This window comes from Somniosus microcephalus, chromosome 10, assembly GCF_052327205.1.
Source record: "Somniosus microcephalus isolate GS21.2 chromosome 10, FLI_Smic_1.0, whole genome shotgun sequence".
NCBI lineage: Eukaryota > Metazoa > Chordata > Chondrichthyes > Squaliformes > Somniosidae > Somniosus > Somniosus microcephalus.
This window is the reverse complement of record NC_140996.1, coordinates 9330436-9350188: the sequence shown is the minus strand read 5'-3', so window position 1 is coordinate 9350188 and position 19753 is coordinate 9330436. Positions and strand designations below refer to the sequence as shown.

At 43.2% G+C, this 19753-nt stretch overlaps 1 protein-coding gene across 5 annotated transcripts in view; it reads left to right on the top strand.

Moving 5' to 3' along the window:
- The window catches only part of tm9sf2 (transmembrane 9 superfamily member 2), a 76446-nt gene that overhangs the window by 30961 nt on the left and 25732 nt on the right, over positions 1-19753 (top strand). For all 5 annotated transcript variants that reach the window (XM_085998414.1, XM_085998413.1, XM_085998412.1 and 2 more), the window contains exons 7-12: positions 1455-1566; positions 4549-4625; positions 8773-8881; positions 11412-11544; positions 12288-12407; positions 12640-12697. In XM_085998414.1, the coding sequence (XP_085854540.1) occupies positions 1455-1566; positions 4549-4625; positions 8773-8881; positions 11412-11544; positions 12288-12407; positions 12640-12697 (609 nt within the window). The remainder of the gene's footprint in view (positions 1-1454; positions 1567-4548; positions 4626-8772; positions 8882-11411; positions 11545-12287; positions 12408-12639; positions 12698-19753) is intronic.

The window sequence follows — 19753 nt, the reverse complement described above, 5'->3', positions numbered from 1 at the left end:
TAAAACTCTTTGGCGCGCGTGCTGTTCCTGATTCTGCTGCACTGTAAGTTTGTTTTATTGCTCTTGACTCGGGTCAGACGTGACCTCGGCAGAAATGCAATCCTCAGTAAAGACTATGTAGGTGTACTGGGGTACATATTCTGCAAGCTTCTTTGTCCCAGTGTTGTGCTTGGATCTGGCAGTGCATGGTAAGCTCTGTCTATGTTGGAACATTATAGCATTGCGTTTGTGATTTGGTGACTAATCGCATCAATAGTTTTGTCATCAGCGAATGGGTTTGGACGAGAGTGGTTCTTTATGTTTTTAATATATTGATGCATATTCTTGAGGCAATAACATTTCAGTTTCAAAATGAGTGAAATGTTATGCTAGAGAACTGCTTTTTGGTACCCTTCACTGTATAAATGTCTCCATTTCCCATATCAGCTATTCTTATGGCCTCTGTGCATGAGATTGCCAAAAAAAAGCTGTTGAGGCTGGGGGGGTTCAACTGATAATTTCAAAACTGAAATTGATAGAATTTTGTTAGACAAGGGTATTAAGGGAGCCAAGATGGTAGATGGAGTTTAGAAGTCTGAAAGGTGATCTTATTGAAATGTATAAAATTCTTAGAGGGCTTGACAGGGTAGATGCTGAGAGAGGCTGTTTCCCCCTGGCTGGAGAGTCTAGAACTAGGGGTCATCGTCTCAGGATAAGGGGTCGGCCATTTTGGTCTGGGATGAGAAATTTCTTCACTCGGAGGGCGGTGAATCTTTGAAATTCTCTACCCCAGAGGGCTGTGGAGGCTCAGTCGAGGAGTATATTCAAGACTGAGATCGATAGATTCTCGGGCACTAGGGGAATCGAGGGATCTGGAGATCGGGCGGGAAAGTGGAGTTGAGGGCGATGATCAGCCATGATCTTATTGAATGGCGGAGCAGGCTCGAGGGGCTGAATGGCCGACTCCTGCTCCAATGTTTTCGTTCTGTCAGCTTAGGCCAGATTCAGAAGTGAAATGATAGTGTGCTAACCTATTGTATGGCCCACTCCCCAACAAAGTAGTGATAGGAGTTCAATTTCACAAAACTTTGAGCTTCTCTTCTGACAATTGTGGATCATTGGTCACAATCACATGGCTATTATATAATATACATATACAATCTAAATATTTACAGTCATTTTCATTTTCCACTCATAAGCTGATCAGAGTTTTTTTGTTAATAACTTGATAATAAATTATAGTTGCTATATACTTGTTTTGTAGACATTTTGAGCTTTTAGTCTTAATATCAGTGGGAATAACATTACAACATTTCCTACATTACAACAGTGACTACACTTCAAAAAGTACTTCATTGGCTGTAAAGCGCTTTGGGACATCTGGTAGTTGTGAAAGGCGCTATATAAAGTCAGTCTTTCTTTCAATAAATTGCTTTCCATCCTTAATTATAGATCCTTAATTTATGTCTCAACAGCTTCAAGCATACACATATCGATAAACCCGACTGTTCAGGACCACCTATGGGTATCCCTAATGAATTTAAGGAGAAATTTAGTATTGCCTATACCTACTCTATTAAATTTGTTGTAAGTAATATTTTTACGCTGTTGACTTCTTGTATTGTGAACCAAGGTGATGGGCCAGGGTCCACAGTATGGGATACCTTCGAGATTAAAAAAGTAAATGAGAATTCAGAGTAAATAAGATGATGCCTCACTTGGGTTTTGAAAGGCTGTGGATTGTAGAAGGAAGGAAAGACCAAGGGAGTTAGAGTTCCACTGTTTTGCGCTCCCATGAAAACACAAGTTACAGCAGAAAATTACCAAGAGTTTTGATTTGAACTTAAAGGGGGTGGGGGTGGAATGAAGAGCATGTAGGACGCCATATTTCCAGTTTGAAGGAACAAGAGAGGCAAGTTCAGAGAAGCACTAACCATAGTATTATCAGTGGAACAAGAGGCAAGACATTTTGCAAGAAAGAGAGATTTCCCCCCATCGCTCTGCAAAATATAGTTATAGTCATATAGAGTTATACAGCACAGAAAGAGGCCCTTTGGCCCATCGTGTCCACGCCGGCCATCAAGCCCTGTCTATTCTAATCCCATTTTCCAGCACTTGGTCCATAGCCTTGTATGCTATGGCGTTTCAAGTGCTCATCTAAATGCTCCTTGAATGTTGTGAGGGTTCCTGCCTCTACCACCCTTTCAGGCAGTGAGTTCCAGATTCCAACCACCCTCTGGGTGAAAAGGTTTTTCCTCAAATCCCCTCTAAACCTCCTGCCCCTTACCTTGAAACTATGCCCCCTGGTTATTGACCCCTCTACTAAGGGGAAAAGTTCTTTTCTATCTACCCTATCTATGCCCCTCATAATTTTGTACACCTCAATCAGGTCCCCCCTCAGCCTCTCTGCTCTAAGGAAAACAACCCCAGCCTGTCCAGTCTCTCTTCACAGCTGAAACGCTCCAGCCCAGGTAACATCCTGGTGAATCTCCTCTGCACCCTCTCTAATGCAATCACATCCTTCCTATAGTGTGGCGACCAGAACTGCACACAGTATTCCAGCTGTGGCCTAACTAGCGTTTTGTACAGCTCCATCATAACCTCCCTGCTCTTATATTCTATGCCTCGGCTAATGAAGGCAAGTATCCCATATGCCTTTTTAACCACCTTATCTACCTGTCCTACTGCCTTCAGGGATTTATGTACATGCACACCAAGGTCCCTCTGATCCTCTGTCCTTCCTAGGGTCCTACCATTCATTGTGTATTCCCTTGCCTTGTTAGTCCTCCCAAAATGTATCACCTCACACTTTTCAGGGTTAGCTTCCATTTGCCACTGTTCTGCCCATCTGACCAACCCGTCTATATCGTCCTGTAGCCTGAGGCTTGCCTCCTCACTATTTACCACTCCACCAATTTTCGTGTCATCTGCGAACTTACTGACCTCCTACATTCATATCTAAATCATGAATGTACACTACAAACAGCAAAGGACCCAGCACCGATCCCTGTGGTACACCACTGGAATGCAGATTTTGTGCCTGGAGGGTGTGAAGGAGAATGAGCAGGATAGTGGATGGGATTTGATGATATGTGGAGGAGGTTATTAATGTGCAGAAGGAATATAATTGGAGAGGGGACAGATCCCTGGTTAGCCCCCTGGGTTAATGGGAAAATGAAGCAGTGACAGAGCCACCAAATCCAGCACAGATGGAGGAACTTCAAGGAAACTCGACAGCTGTAAACATAGCTTTGGTAGGAGATTATATGAGGATAGCTTCTTTAGAAGTAACTGGTATCAGGTCCTGTCAGGCTTTGGAGATTTCTACAGTAATGACCAAAAAAATGTTCATCAGATTTAGGGAGCAAAATTATATTAGTGAGCGGTAATGATTAAAAAGAAAAGTCTCGTTTTAAAGAACAAAATGCCCTGATGCTACCTCTTGGGTTTTGCACAAACCCAGGAGGGAGGTGTATTGATGCATTGAGTGCAGAGCTTTCCTGACACTGACTTCGGCTGTGAAAATATGAATGTCTTTGTAACAGATGGTATTGCAAAATGTTGGGTTTTGTTCAACAGGGTAGCTTTTTTGGCTTGTAACGAGAGGGGGGAAAAGAAGGCCCAAAAGTATAGGCAGTGCATTTTTAACGTCCAGCCCAGCATGTTGGAGTAGCAGCATGTAGTACTATGGCAGCAGCATGCGTTTGTCCATTTTGTATCTGACCAAAAGAACCAGCTGCATGTGGCAATGGCCATGGGGAAGTCGGTAGAATGTCATCAGTGGTGCTAAATGGCTGTCTTCCTTTACTCTCGCTCCATCTGACCCAGTTCAGTACTAAGATACTGGACTATGAGACTTATTCCAAAAATTCAGCACTTCATATGTGATGATTAGTAGACAACAAAACCCATTAGCCTCTTGAAGATTGACTGTTGTTAATTTTGAGCTGTAACCTTTTGAACCTAATTCTTTCCCACATTTTGTTTTTTTTTTGTATTTTCCTCTCTTTATTTTCAAAAACATTTGGGGGGATCATTTATGAAACAAAAAAAATATGCAAAGGTCATTGAGATGGGGTTTTGCTGATCTTGTAATGTACCATTCGCTTCACAGTACTTTGGAGGCTTTGTCATGGGTCCTCCATACCATGCATCATTTCCTTGCAGAGCGTTGGTGAGGAGCCTCCGACCACATCTGGTGCCACCTGCTGGGAATCTGTTCCAGTGAATACCAAACTTCAATAAACAATCGGCCAAATGAAAAGGAATATAAAATTGCAGGGTTTCAAATTGGCTGGTGACTCGAGTTCCCCATCAGTTTTGCTTTCCTCCTTTTGGAGGTGTTCCTTTCCTAATGTTGCAGAAATAACCTTGTCGAGAACACATGGTGTGAACTGACATGCTGGCATGGCATAAAGCTGCGGCTTTCAAAGGAATGATGCCAAATTTTAGCACCACAAAACTTTTTGGAAAATAATTTCTAATTTCCTTATCGGTTAACTATTGCAACTGTTATCCAAAAGTATCGGCAGAGATTCTGACAGCTCGTAACCTTTTTTAAATTTACAGAAATCGCCCATTAAATGGGCATCAAGATGGGATTACATTTTAGAATCTATGCACCACACAAATATTCAGTGGTTCAGGTAAGGATCATTTCAACCCTTTATTATACTGCCCTATTATCTCCTTATGTGGCTCGGTGTCAAATTTTTGTCTTCTACTATTCCTGTGGCGCGCCTGGGGACGTTTTACTACGTTAAAGGCGCTATATAAATACAAGTTGTTGTTGTTACTGGCTTTGTGAAATGTGTGCAGCCAATTAACCAGATGAGCTTCAATCACAGCCAAAGCATTAGTATACATGAAACCCGCATCATAAAAACAAAGTTATCCCCGTCAATAATGAATATCTGAAAGTTTATAGGACAGTTGTGGTTGAGGTAAGCTTTTCATGCCACGTCATTGTGAGATTAGTTTTTCACAACAGAACCACTGTTAATTTTTTTGTGTAGTTTGCGTAGTGCCATACTGTAGGGCGTAGGTGTTATTGAAAGACTTGTCATACTTACCATTTTTAGGTGTGCAGTGCCACTTGGCATGTGCACAGGAGAGGAAGATTAGGCAAATGTCTTTTCTGTGATTCTGTTTTTTTGGGATTTAAATATAGGAAAACACAGTGGGGGAAAAATTGGGTGAGTAGCGCCACCTGTTAGCGCCTAAAGAGGCAGGCAGTGGCTGTAGCGCCACTGGCTGCGCCTCCCGCGATATTCAGCAGGGGCGCTAATGGTGGCGTTAGCCTTTTGCGCTGCGCCGCCACCGATGACGTCATCGGTGTGCGCAGCGCCCCGATCGCGATATTTGGTAGCGAACGCCGCTGTAGCGCCGTTCACTACCCGCGCCCGGTTCACGGGGCCTTGCTGCGCCGGCAGAGGCGCAAGTTAAGGTGGAGGTGCGGGGCGGCCGCCTGCCAGCACCTCCGTCCCCGGCCTCCTGGTTCCGCCCCCCCCCCCCCCCTGCAGCATTGCCAGCTGTTTCCCGAGAGCCCGGCACTTCTCCTTGATGCCGGGCTCTTTTCCCGGCACTCGCGATCGGGGCTTGCGCTGTTGCAGGCCCCTCCCCCTTAACAGAGGGAGGAAGGTCTGCAGTACTGCAGCGTGCCGTGCCGCAGCGTGTGGCGCTGCGAAATTCACTTTCAGCGCCCTAAGAGGGACGCGGAGTGCCTTGAGCCGCGCCCCGTCTCCCTCTAGGGGCACTTCAACTGAATTTGCGGCGATCGCTAATGCGGCGATCGCGGCGCAAATTCCAGCGCACAAGCGAACTTTGCGCTGCTTGGGCGCCTCAGGCCAATTTCTAGGCCAGTGCATTTCATAGCTTTTGGGTCCGAAGGTTTTTCAAATCATTGCTCTGGAGGCTTTGAGGTTTTTATGCGTTTGGTTAAATCATATTTAGGAGGGAAATGACATCCTGGCAGTAGAGTTCCATGTGCTTTTGTGGCTTATTGTGTCCCTTTGAAGAAACACTTGTTACCTTTGCATTGTCTGAGAGAGTTTGGAGATAATCACAATTCCTTCTTTTTAACAGGGTGTGGATACCCTCTCATGTTCTCACTGAATGTGAAATCACTGAGTTTTCCATGTTACTCAACTAGCACATCAAATTGACAGTACATGTGGATACCTTAAATTATATTAACCCTTAAATGATATTAACCCTTAAACTGTTAAAAGCTCCAAGAAGTTCCCGGCTTGGTGGGCTGGCTGAAGTTTTCAGCTTCCACGCTGTGGCATTGCAAAACCATTCCAAAATATTACACTAAAAACCCAGGTAACTTTTAAAAAAAGCATTATATATAAATATATATCAGAAATGCAACATCGAATTCAAAGTAAGGAGCCATCTAGTATCAGTCTGCATCGGCTCATTTGTCTTGATTAAAACACACCAAAGATGGCAACCTACTGTTCATGTTGTGTCCATTGTAATAACTGGAGTCAACACGGTGCTCCAAAATTCCAGTGCCTGTCCTGATGTGCATTCTGGGCCAGAGAGGTTGATTGGCATTGAATTAACAATTATCACGCAGTTAAAAAGGTACTTGCACTGTTCATTACCAGACTTAATTTGCTGTGGCGAGTTTAATGGGCAATTGATGTGCAAATCCAGCAAGTTCTTAAAAATAACAGGGAGGCTGAGGGCGAGATGCCGTTTGTGTGAATCAAACAGCGGAGCGACGTAAATCCACCAGCGAGTTCTGGAGATTCGCAACTCCTGGTGTATCTCTTCATCTCCTGAACTCGCTGGCCGATTTTTGCACTAATAACGGCGTGTGCCGTTAACAAGCCGTTATTTTTCCGGCAATGTCCAGCCCAATGCTTTCACCTGATGTCCACAGATGCACGTTTTCAAGCGGGCATTAGTGGTTAGTCATCAGGATTGGGTACCCTGGTTTGAAGTTTTTCTTTCGCTTCTATTGTTGACGTCTCAATGACTACTTCAAAATTATTTAGCTAGCAATGCACTGCAGAGATTCACAGAAAGCAGACTGATTTGGTTGTCAAAATTCAGTGATATAGTGAGTTAGTTTACAAACTCACTGTACCAAGAAGCAGTGGCACCCCCTCTTTCTCCGCACCACTCCACATTCCTGTTTTTGGCCAGGTTTTGAAAGTAGGCTCCATCTTCACTGGGAAAGTGGGGAGAAAAAAAATAAAAAATTAAAGGGTGGACTATTTAGCTGGTTACAGCACAGCCCATGTCTGGAAAGAGGTAATGGCCCAGAAATTCGGGTCGGAGGCTTCCCGCGGGTGTAAGCCTCCGACCTGCACCTACTTAGCGCGCCGGCCGTTGTGCTGTGGGCCCGCGTGGGATTCTGATCCTGGGCCTCCTCCAACTGCCGGCGCGCAGTGCTTGCATATCCCAGGGGTGCAGTTAGTTCGAAGTGGCCCCTGGGATCACGTGGGCCATGGAGAGCCAATCGTAGCAGGGAATCTCTATTCATAGATTTGACAGGAAGACCTGTCAAATCTATGAATACAATTCAGCCCCAAAACATCACTAAAACTTCAAATACATTTTTTTTTAATCACAGTTTTAAAATAACTATAAATTACATAAAATAACTATTTTAAACAATAATTTAAATTTTTGAAAAAATTAATTACAGTTTCTAACGGCTAAAAATAAACTTACCTTTCTTTAAAGTATTTAAAAATAATAAACCTGTGGAAAAAATGTTTTAATTTAACTTACTTCACCACTTACCTTGTTAAAAGCAGGCCTTGCGACAATTCAAAAGTACTTCATTGGCTGTAAAGCACTTTGAGATGTCCTGAGGTCATGAAAGGCACTATAGAAATCGAAGTTCGTTCTTTCAATTTTAAAGCAGGCCTTGCGACTGCTTTTTACAAGCGTAGCTCCTGGAGACTTACCCTCCTGGAGAAACCTGCAAAAAAAACGGAAGTTCCAGGCGTACGCGCTGCCTCTCCGGTGCGCGCGTTCGACCTTTAAGGGAACGGAAGTTCCGGTTTCCCGCGCATGCGCAGTGCATGCACGAAACTGGCACTTTTGTTGGGCCTACGGGTGAGTACCCAGCGTGTACTCGCCTGTGGGGACCCGAAGTTCTGGTCCACGAAGCCCAATCTGCCAAGGAATGGTGTGGGGTAGGTGGAAGGAGTGTGGGGGAATGAGTAGATCTGTGTAAACCTAACTGGCATGACATTCAGACATTCAGATCACAGTTACTGAGCACTGTGTGCTGCTGATACATTTAGGCTGTTGGCCTTTTCATTGAAAGGGCAGTTTGAAGCTGTGTGTACTTGAAAGGAGGGCTGTCTTTCAGAGCATTCCCTAAAGGTCATTTTCTTAAGGAGAACTTCGAGTTTGTGAATTTAAAATGCCACTTCGTGAATAAGTTAATTTGGCATGTCTGACAATTTAGCAAAAAAAACCCCACAAACTCTTAAATATTTCATCCGTACAATTTAATGTAACAAAGGTTTTCAACTAATTGATCTTCTGCTGTATGATCTTCGAATCAATAACTTTTCTTTATGCTTCCTCCTGTACATCTTGTTCTTGTTTGGACTTCATCTGCCGACATGTATTTTATGAATTTTCTAATGATTAAAAAATTGTAAATCCTTTTAGGTTTGTGGAGAAACAATGGTGTGTAAATCTGATCACAGTATCCAAAGAATAATTGCGTGTTGTATGTTATACATTGACATTTGAGGAAAAACTCTAATGTTGTTTTCTATGCACTGTTAATGATTCTTTCTCTCTTTTTTGCAGCATTATGAATTCCTTGGTAATTGTCCTATTCCTTTCTGGTATGGTTGCTATGATTATGATCCGAACCTTGCATAAGGACATAGCAAGATACAATCAAATGGATTCAACTGTGAGTGCTGCATTTGATGCTGTTGCTTGATAGTTTGCAGTGCCTAAAGGGGGAGGGAAGTCAAAGTCATAAAGAAAATGGGAACACACCGATTGCTGGATGGTATTTTTAAAGAGTATGCATCATATCTAGTTTTAAAGAAATCAAATTGATCCCATCAGCATTTGAAAAATTATGTTTACAATTTTTTACAGCACTTCCAGAAAGGCGCAAAAGAAGTCCTGCCTAAAGTTGCTTGGAATATTCATTTCAGGGCTGCTGCATTTTGGTCAGCTTTAGTGTTTATTGCAAAAAGCCAGCCACTGACACTAAATTATAATGAGAGCTACCTGTCCTAGTGTATCAAGATCTCATGGCACTATTCAAAGAAGAGTAGGGACTCCTAGTTTCCTGGCCAATATTACATAGGGACAGGAGTAGGCCATTCAGCCCCTTGAGCCTGTTCTGGCATTCAGTTAGATCATGACTAATCTGTATCTCAACACTATTTACCCACCATCGCTCCATATCACTTGATACCCTTGCTTAACAAAAATCTATCGATCTGAGTCTTAAAAATTTCAATTGACCCAGCACCCCATCCATCTCATTAAACATTCACTCCCTCCACCACTGGAGCAATGTGGCTGCAGTGTGTACCATCTACAAGATGCACTGCAGTAACTCGTCAAGGCTTGTTCGACAGCACCTCCCAAACTCGTGACTTCTACTACCTAGAAGGACAAGGGCAGCAGACGCATGGGAACACTACCACCTCCAAGTCACACACCATCCTGACTTGGAAATATGTCGCGTTCCTTCATCGTCACTGGGTCAAAATCCTGGAACTCCCTATCTAGCAGCACTGTGGGAGTACCTTCGCCACATGGACTGCAGTGGTTCAAGACGGTGGCTTACCGCCACCTTCTCGAGGGCAATTAGTGATGGGCAATAAATGCTAGCCTTGCCAGCGACGCCGACATCCCGTGAATGAATAAATAAAATAAAAATCCACTGCCTTTTAGGGTAGAGAGTTGCCGACTTCCACTAGCCTTTGTGTGAAAGAGTGCTTCCTGATTTCACTCCTAAATGGCCAAGCTTTAATTTTAAGATTCTTCCCCAATGTTCTGGTGTCCCACCAGTGGGCTTAGTTTTTCTGTATCTACCCTGTCGAATCTCTTTATCGTTTTAAACATCTTGATTAGATCATCCCTCAACCGTCTAATCTCAAAGGAATACAAACCAGGTTTATGCAATCTGCCCTTATCATTTAACACTTTAAGCCCTTTCTTTCTCTCTCTCTCTTTCTCATTATCTGTCTTGCTCTCTCTCTCCGGCTCACTCTCCCATCACTGATGTCGTGCTTTTTAGATGAGATAAGCTCAGCATGGGATCTGAGTTCTTGGCCTAGAAATTCAGTTGGCGCCGCGCCAGGGCTTTAGCGCCGGAAATTTAGCGCCGGCGCTAAGTCCCCCTGCGCGCGCCAAAAATTCAGTAGCACCGCGCCCAAACGGCTGCCGGCGCTACAGGAGGGTGTCAGCGCCTCGAAATGGGCGCTGACTGCCGCATTGCGGCGCAATTCCGGCGCTGCGGCACCCGATGCGGTGCGGCAGGCTGGGGAAGTGCAGGCCTCCTCCTTCAGTTAAGGAGGAGCTGCCTGCACCCGCCCGCTGGCCGTTGAAATCTTGAAAAAAATGAGCCCGGCACCTCGGAGAAGTGCCGGGCTCGCAGGCCAGACGCATCTGTTCCGCGGGGGTGGGGTGGAGGAGTCCGGGGAGGGAGGTGCGGGCAGGCGGCCGGCGGGAAAGCGGCCGGCCGCCGCGCGACCTTAATGCGCCGGCGCTAACTCGCATAGGACTCTGCTGAAACATCGTTAGTTGCGGCTGCCACAACTCAATTTCGGCGTTGGGGCCCGTCACCACGGCAACCGGGACGCTGCGCACACCGATGACGTCATCGGTGCCGGCGCAGCGCAACCGGTCTAACGCCGATGGCAGGGCCCCACTGAATTTACAAACCGGCCATAACTCCGGCGCTAGGCCCTCTAGTGCCTCAAATGGGGCGCTAACCCTACTGAATTTTCAGCCCACTGTGTCTTGAGAGTGGAGGTCAGAGGTGTAGAAAACACAAGCCTCTTCTGGATGACTAAGAGATGCCATGAAAAGAGAAGAAACTTTCTGAAGTCATGGGTCTCTGCACAGATGTTCCACAGCTGGAGCATCCAGTATAAATGAACATTTATTCCTTCCTGCTCTGTAACGTAATATTGATCTTGCGTTTCAAACTTAAATAATTGCAAAATACTGCGGATGCTGGAAATCTGAAATAACAACAGAAAATGCTGGAAATACTCAGCAGGCCAGGCAGCATCCGTGGAGAGAGAAACAGAGTTAACGTTTCAGGTCTGGGACCCTTCTGCTGTTGTTTCAAACTTAAATATGTATTATCTGACTGATGGGTATATTTTATCTAAAGTTATTTTGAACTAATGGTATTGTTATGTTATGTGAAGAATAATGAACTCCTAAGACCTTGTTTAATTTTTTTCCAGGAAGAAGCTCAGGAGGAATTTGGGTGGAAATTGGTGCATGGTGATGTCTTTAGACCACCTCGGAAGGGAATGCTATTATCTGTTTTCCTGGGCTCTGGTGCCCAAATCTTTATCATGATATTTGTCACTCTCTGTAGGTATCCAATTTTATTTTTTTTAAACTTAAAGTAGCCAATTGAATTACAATCATTACTTCCAAATACAGGAAACTTTTTTTTTTATCCGGGACCGGCGTGGTGCCGGTTTATCAAAAAGTCTGGATTACAGAGAGGTATGGTAAAAGGTACGAGAGCCCTGTACACAGCAACAGATCCAGGCATCCCTGTTGCTTAGCAACAGGTACAGGAACCCTGGCCACAAGATCCAGGCATCCCTGTTGCTTAGCAACAGGTACAGGAACCCTGGCCACAAGATCCAGGCACCCCTGTTGCTTAGCAATAGGTGCAGGAACCCTGGTTACACGACCACAGATCCAGGAACGGCCACTAATATGAAGTAAAACTTACCTGAACCTACTGAATTTTGCCGGTTAACAGAGATTTTCCGGTTATTTAGGTGCCGGTAAATCGAGAGTTTCCTGTAATTATAAATGAACCAAAACAGAATTGAAAGTTGAAAAGATTGCAGTTTAAAATAGTGAATTTCAGACTGATCGATTTTCATTATCATGTCCAATGAGTTTGTCTTTCAGTGTCTCAAATCAATAGAATTTGTAGATCATTATGAACAGTGTTTATTTTAAAGTTTTATGCCTATTTCGGTTATCCAAAATAAAGTAGTTATGGATGTCTAGGTACATTTTACACTCATTACAGTATTTGTGTGTGTTTTTATTAGAGGATATTCTTTCTGATTTTTGTCTTTTTAATTCCCTAGTTTTTGCGTGCCTGGGATTTTTGTCACCTGCAAATCGGGGGTCCTTGATGACTTGTGCTGTTGTCTTGTGGGTGCTGCTTGGGACCCCAGCAGGCTATGTAGCTGCCAGGTTTTACAAGTGTAAGTAAAAGAAATTTAAACTGACAGGATTTCTATTCATTAGTTTCAATTATCATCACCCTTTAGCAACTGAACAGTTATGGAATAGCCTGTTAATATCTAATTAAGTCTCTACAACCTGCTTTTCTCCGTGAAAGTTGTAAAATAGGCAGCGTCATATTATTGCGGGTGCTTATTCAGTTGTGCGTATTTTTTTCTTTTGATTGCTCTGCTTATTTTTGTTTCTCAATAGCATTTGGTGGTGAGAAATGGAAAACAAATGTATTATTGACTTCTATTCTGTGCCCAGGGTAAGTCAATTATTTCATCCAAATTTATAAAGACTTATTCAGTACTTTTAATGTAATGATATGACCCTAGGTAGAGGGACTGGGTGGGGGGGAAGGGGGCGGTGGAGGGTACCAGACACCAAGCAGCAGTTACAAGAGAACACACATGGTGGGGGAGAGGTTTTCAGGAGGCTTTTGTAAAGGTGGGAAGAGATGGAGTTGCAAGAAGGAGAAACGTGTAGTAGGGCAAAGCTTGGAGAGCAAACAGCATGGACTGGAAGACATTACAAAGGTACGATGGGGCTACGGAGAAGTTTATAAATCAGGACACGGGTGTTGAAATCAATCCCTTCATTCCATTAGCGTCCAAAAATCTTCTCGATCTCTCTCTTGAATATACAGGAAACTTTCGTTTAACCGGAGGTTAAAAGTCCGGAAAGCTCTATCTACCGGCAAAATTCAGGAGCCGTTTTCTATAAGTTTTTTTACTTCTTGTTGCTTTTTTTTTTCCCCAGTCAGGCTCTGCAAGGTCTGTAGCTAAGCAACAGCTTCAGCTAGAGACGCTTGCAGCTTCAGCTAGAGACGCTTGCAGCTGCAGCCGACTGTTTTGAAGCTGTTGCTAAGCAACAGGGTTTGTTGATTCACACGGAGCTGAAAAGCTCTCTGTTTTAACATTGCCGCTGGTTTATACGGCAGTTTTGATCTAACGGCACCAGCTCGGTCCCGTCAGTGCCGGATACCAGAAAGTTTCCTGTACTCAATGAGCATCCACAGCCCACTGGAGTAGAGAATTCCTAGGATTCACCACCCTCTGAGTGAAGAAATTTCTCCTCATCTCAGTCCTAAATGGCCGGCCTCTTATCCTGAGACTGTGACCTCTGGTTCTAGACTCTCCAGCAAGGGGAAACGATCTCTCAGTAACTTCTCTGTCAAGCCCTCTCAGAATCTTTATGTTTCAATGATTTCACCTCTCATTCATCTAAACTCAAGAGATTATAAGCCCAAGCTACTCAATCTCTCCTCGTAGAACAACCCTCTCATCCCTGTAATCAATCTAGTGAACCTTCATTGCACTCCCTCTATGGCAAGTATATCCTCCCTTAGGCACGGAGACCAAAACAGTGCACAGTACTCCAGGTGTGGTCTCACCAAGGCCTTGTATTCCAACCCCCTTACAATAATGGCCAACATATCATTTGTTAGCTGATGTTGTGGAAGCTACGTGTTAGTCGCCTAGTGTCTATTTAATTAAGGAGCCTGGCATTGATTTGATGCTCTATTGGTTAATGTACTTACAGCAGTTTTAATGACTTGCCGTCTCTAAAATCCCCAGGGTCTGATAGTCTGCATCCCAGAGTACTGAAAGAGGTAGTCATGGAAATAGTGGATGCATTGGTTGTCGTCTTCCAAAATTCTATAGATTATGGAACAGTTCCTGCAGATTGGAGGGTGGCAAATGTAACTCCACTATTTCAAAAAGAAGGGAGACGGAAAACATTGGTGGGAGTTGTATATAGGCCTCCAAACAGTAGTGGTAATGTAGGGGACGGCATCAAACAGGAAATTAGAGATGTATGTAACAAGGATACTACAGTAATTATGGGTGACTTTAATCTACATATAGACTGGCCAAACCAAATTAGCAATAATACTGTGGAGACTGAATTCCTGGAGTGTGTACGAGATGGTTTTTTAGACCAGTACGTTGAGGAGCCAACTAGGGAACAGGCTATTCTAGATTGGGTATTTGCAATGAGATGGGGTTAATTAATAATCTTGTTGTGCAGGGTCCTTTAGGGAAGAGTGACCATAACATGATAGAATTCTTTATTAAGATGGAAAGTGAAGTAGTCCAATCCGAAACTAGGGTCCTAAATCTAAACAAAGGAAACTACGAAGGTATGAGGAGGGAGTTGGCTATGATAGATTGGGGAGCTTCATTAAAAGGCATGATGGTGGATAGGCAATGGCTAACATTTAAGGAACGAATGCATGAATTGCAACAGTTACACATTCCTTTCTGGCACAAAAACACAAGGAAAAGTGGCCCAACCATAATAATAATAATAATCAACTTTATTGTCATTGTTAGTGCACAAGTGCAGTACAACGAAATGTAGGCTTGCGGCTCCTGAGAGTGTACATTTTGATTAAGACATTTAACATTCAACATTCATTTGGCTTGTAATACAAAAACATAAGCATAATAAAGTGCATTGGCAGATGTGCAGGCTTTAGAGTTTATTTGCAGAGTTCAATAGGATGACAGCCCTGGGAAAGAAGCTGTTCCTAAATCTGGTCGTTCGGGTGCGAATGCATCTGTAGCGTCTCCCAGATGGCAGGGGGGCGAACAAACTGTGGCTGGGGTGGGTAGGGTCTTTGATGATGGTCAGTGACCTCCGTAAACAGCGTTTCTGGTAGATGTTCTCAATGGTCGGTAGCCGGCTAACCATGGCTAACAAAAGAAATTAAGGATAGTATTAGATCCAAAGAGGAGTCATATAAAGTTGCCAGAAAATGTAGCAAGTCTGAGGCTTGGGAGCAGTTTAGAATTCAGCAAAAAAGGACCAAGAGATTGATTAAGAGGGGGAAAATAGAGTATGAGAGTAAACTTGCACGGAACATAAACGTGGACTGTAAAAGCTTCTACAAGTATGTAAAAAGAAAAAGATTAGTGAAGACAAATGTAGGTCCCTTACAGTCAGAAGCGGGAGAATTTATAATGGGGAACAAGGAAATGGCAGAGCAATTAAACAAATACTTTGGTTCTGTCTTCACAGTAGAGGACACAAATAACTTCCCAGAAATGCTAGGGAACCAAGGGTCTAGTGAGAAGGAGGAATTAAAGGAAATTAGTATTAGTAAAAAAACAGTGCTGGAGAAATTAATGGGACTGAAAGCTGATAAATCCCCAGGGCCTGATAATCTGCATCCCAGAGTACTAAGAGGTAGCTATGGAAATAGTGGATGCATTGGTTGTCATCTTCCAAAATTCTATAGATTATGGAACAGTTCCTGCACATTGGAGGGTGGCAAATGTAACCCCACTATTTAAAAAAGGAGGGAGAGAGAAAACCGGGAACTACAGACTGGTTAGTCTAACATCAATAGTAGGGAAAATGCTAGAGTCTATTATAAAGGATGTGATAACAGGACACTTAGAAAACATCAACGGGATTAGACAAAGTCAACATGGATTTATGAAAGGGAAATCATGTTTGACAAACCTACTGGAGTTTTTTGAGCATGTAACTGGTAGAATAGATAAGGGAGAACCAGTGGATGTGGTGTATTTGGATTTTCAGAAGGCCTTTGATAAAGTCCCACATAAGAGGTTAGTGTGCAAAATGAAAGCACATGGGATTGTGGGTAATATACTGGCATGAATTGAAAATTGGTTAACAGACAGGGAACAGAGAGTAGGAATAAATGGGTCTTTTTCGGGGTGGCAGGCGGTGACTAGTAGGGTACCGCAGGGATCAGTGCTTGGGCCCCAGCTATTCACAATACTGTATATATCAATGATTTGGATGAGGGAACCAAATATAATATTTCCAAGTTTGCTGACGACACGAAACTAGGTGGGATTGTGAGTTGTGAGAAGGATGCAAAGAGGCTTCAAGGCAATTTAGACAAGTTGAGTGAGCGAGCAAATACATGGCAGATGCAGTATAACGTGGATAAATGTGACGTTATCCACTTCGGTAGGAAAAACAGAAAGGCAGAGTATTATTTAAATGGCGATAGATTGGGAAATGTTGATGTACAAAGGGACCTGGGTGTCCTTGTACACCAGTCACTGAAAGCAAACATACAGGTGCAGCAAGCAGTTAAGAAGGCAAATGGTATGATGGCCTTCATTTCAAGAGGATTTGAGTACAGGAGCAAGGATGTCTTACTACAGTTATACAGGGCCTTGGTGAGACCACACCTGGAGTACTATGTACAGTTTTGGTCTCCTTACCTAAGAAAGAATATACTTGCCATAGAGGGAGTGCAGCGAAGGTTCACCAGACTGATTCCTGGGATGGCAGGACTGTCGTATGAGGAGAGATTGGGTTGACTAGGCCTGTATTCACTAGAGTTTAGAAGAATGTGAGGGGATCTCATTGAAACCTATAAAATTCTGACAGGGCTAGACAGACTGGATGCAGGGAGGATGTTTCCCCTGGATGGGGGGTCTATAATGAGGGGTCACAGTCTCAGGATACGGAATAGGACATTTAGGACTGAAATGAGGAGAAATTTCTTCACTCAGAGGGTGATGAACCTGTGGAATTCTCTACCACAGAAGGCTGTGGAAGCCCAGTCACTGAATATATTTAAGAAGGAGATAGATAGATTTCTAGACACAATAGGCATCAAGGGGTATGGGGAGAGAGCAGGAATATGGTATTGAGATAGAGGATCAGCCATGATCATATTGAATGGCGGAGCAGGCTCGAGGGGTTGAATGGCCTACTCCTGCTCCTATTTTTCTATGTTTCTATTACAAGCAACTGCATATTCACAGTTTAAAATTATAACTGTTTTGACTAAAGCATACAAGTGATACAACTTGTCTGTTTGTTGAATCTAAGTTTTGTAACCATGCTTTTTTGTTAAAAGAATGCAATTTTTGCAAACGTATGAGCGTAAAGTGCAGGAAAATGGTTGAAAGTTTCAGATGTTGACAATGAACATGTTTTTTTTCTCTCGCCAATTATCTCCCTTATCCTGAAGGCATGGGCCTGTATTTTACGGCCCATACGTGGTGTATATGCTCCCGTAAGGGCCGCGCAAGTTCTGGGTTTTCGCACGCGAAGTGCATGCACGAAAACCCGGAACTTGCGATCTGTCAAGCATCTTCTTCTGCCCAGCGAATGCCTGTGAAATTCTTACGCCTGGTAAAAGCAGGCGTAGGGCCTGCTTTTACCAGTGTAAGAGTTTAAATGAATATAAAAACAAATTTTTTCAATCATTTAAACATTAAAACACCTGTAAAATAAGGTACGGTTATTTTTAGCCCCTTTAAAACACTTAAATTTACTTTTCAAAAAATGTAATTCTTGTTTTAAATGTTTAATTATATTGTATTTTCATTAATTTTAAATATGTAATTTTTTAAAATTTATTTGCTATGTTAATATGCTTTTTATGTGATCCCCATTCACACTTATGGGGATTCCGTAAGTACTTTCATTGGTTGGGCCAGCCCATATGAACTTGGGCGCAAGCGAACCGCCTGCGCCCCCTGGGACACGTGGGCCTCTATGCATGTCTACGCATAGAGTCTCCGTGGATCCCGAGGCAGAAGATAGGTTCGTAGATTTTTTGTCGTTCGGAGGCATTTCCCCGCGGGAAGCCTCCGACTGCAAATTCAGGCCCATTGACTCCTGGCTGTGGTACAGTTCCACAGACTCACCTCCAGTACGCCACCCAAGTTACCATTATTCATATGGGAGCCTTGACGGTGAGCGTCAGATGGAACACCACAGCCAAGTTGATCCAACATCCACCTGCTCTTCCAGCAAGGCTTGTTGGATAGCGATCAGAATTGGGAATCCTGGCTGGCTTTTCCCTTCCTAACGTAGTTTGCTGAGGCCAATTGTCGACCCCTGCTAAGGCTGAGGTCAGCTGACCCAGCACCAATTGGGGTTCAAACCGGAGACTTTTTTGACCTGAATGACTCGGATACCCTCTGTGGGTTACCTTGCTGAGTCATCGAAGGAGCTGTCTTTCATGTATTGTAACCTTTCTCGGGTTTCTAAATTTATTCACTGAATGCAACTACTGATACAGTTGCACAGCTACCCTGTTGATTGAGGTATAGAGGCTTTGAACATGCATTGATGTCTGTTTGTTTTAACAAATGGATCATATACTGTATCTTCTGTTATCTCCTAATCAGCAATATTTTAGCACTCAGCAGTAGAATGCATTCTTTGTGCAACTGTATCTGCATAATTTACATCTGACGCATTGTGGTGTGTTTATGATTTTTGGGAGTGGCATTCTGCAGTTTAAATTATTTTTGGTAAAAATAAAAACAAACTGCACAAATATTTTTTGGCTGCTTTCTAGCTTTTTGTAAGGATGAAATCAGCATTATGCCTGAAAATGAGTTTCTTGACTTTGAAAAGTGGGAAATGCAGCAAGATGAAAACAGTCACCAAATTTAATTTAACAATTGCACATATTTTAGGGGTTGATTGTCTGAAAAGCTCTTGTACCTTCCCCAAATATGTAGCATTCCATTTAATTGGTTGAGATCACTATTTGATGGTGGGTCTGTGTGTGAAAATGTTTATTTTCCCAAAACTACTCAAGCAAGCATTTTGTTTGCTTCATGTGAGGGGTGGGTTGAGGTGGGATTGTTCGGAAGAACAACTTTGAATATTAAACCCAATATATTTGAACATTTCCATTAATAAGTGTTGGTTATCTTGTTAACTCGGCAGCGAACTGGTGAATTTTCCAGATTTTTTCTTTCTTGTGCTTTTTCTCCAAAGAGCACAGTAACAATGCCACTGTGTATTGGAAAATGCAGCTCCACACCATTGTAACTCAACACTCCAGTCCAAACAAAAGAAAAAACAGATGACATTAGAATTAGAACTGGTCATCACAGGATTTTTCACGATAAAGTGAGCATGTGTGATTCTTTGATTATACTCTGTGATTCTATAAGAGCAGGGGGAGTGGGAGTAATTGGAAAGTTCTTTCAAAGAGCCAGCACTGGCACGATGGGCCAAATGGCCGCCTCCTGTGCTGTATGATTCTGTGTAGAACGAGGAGTAGGAAAGTATACATGAAACTGGACTGCCAGGAGGTATTTTGATAAGAACGTATCTAGGCAGTTGTCTTCTTAGTCCCAGGTTTATTTACAAGTTTTAAACCTTAAAGTAAAATCCTTTTATACAAGCCATTGCATTTTCACATTTGATACTTGGAAATGTGCATTGAACTGGCTTACAAACTGCCTTTAATTTGTGTGCGAGAGGGGAAAGAAACTGTCAATAAACACGTTAAATCCAATACGTTTGGAGGGGTGGAACAACCTTTGAACCAATAATTTGGGTTTTTACGGGAGAGGTA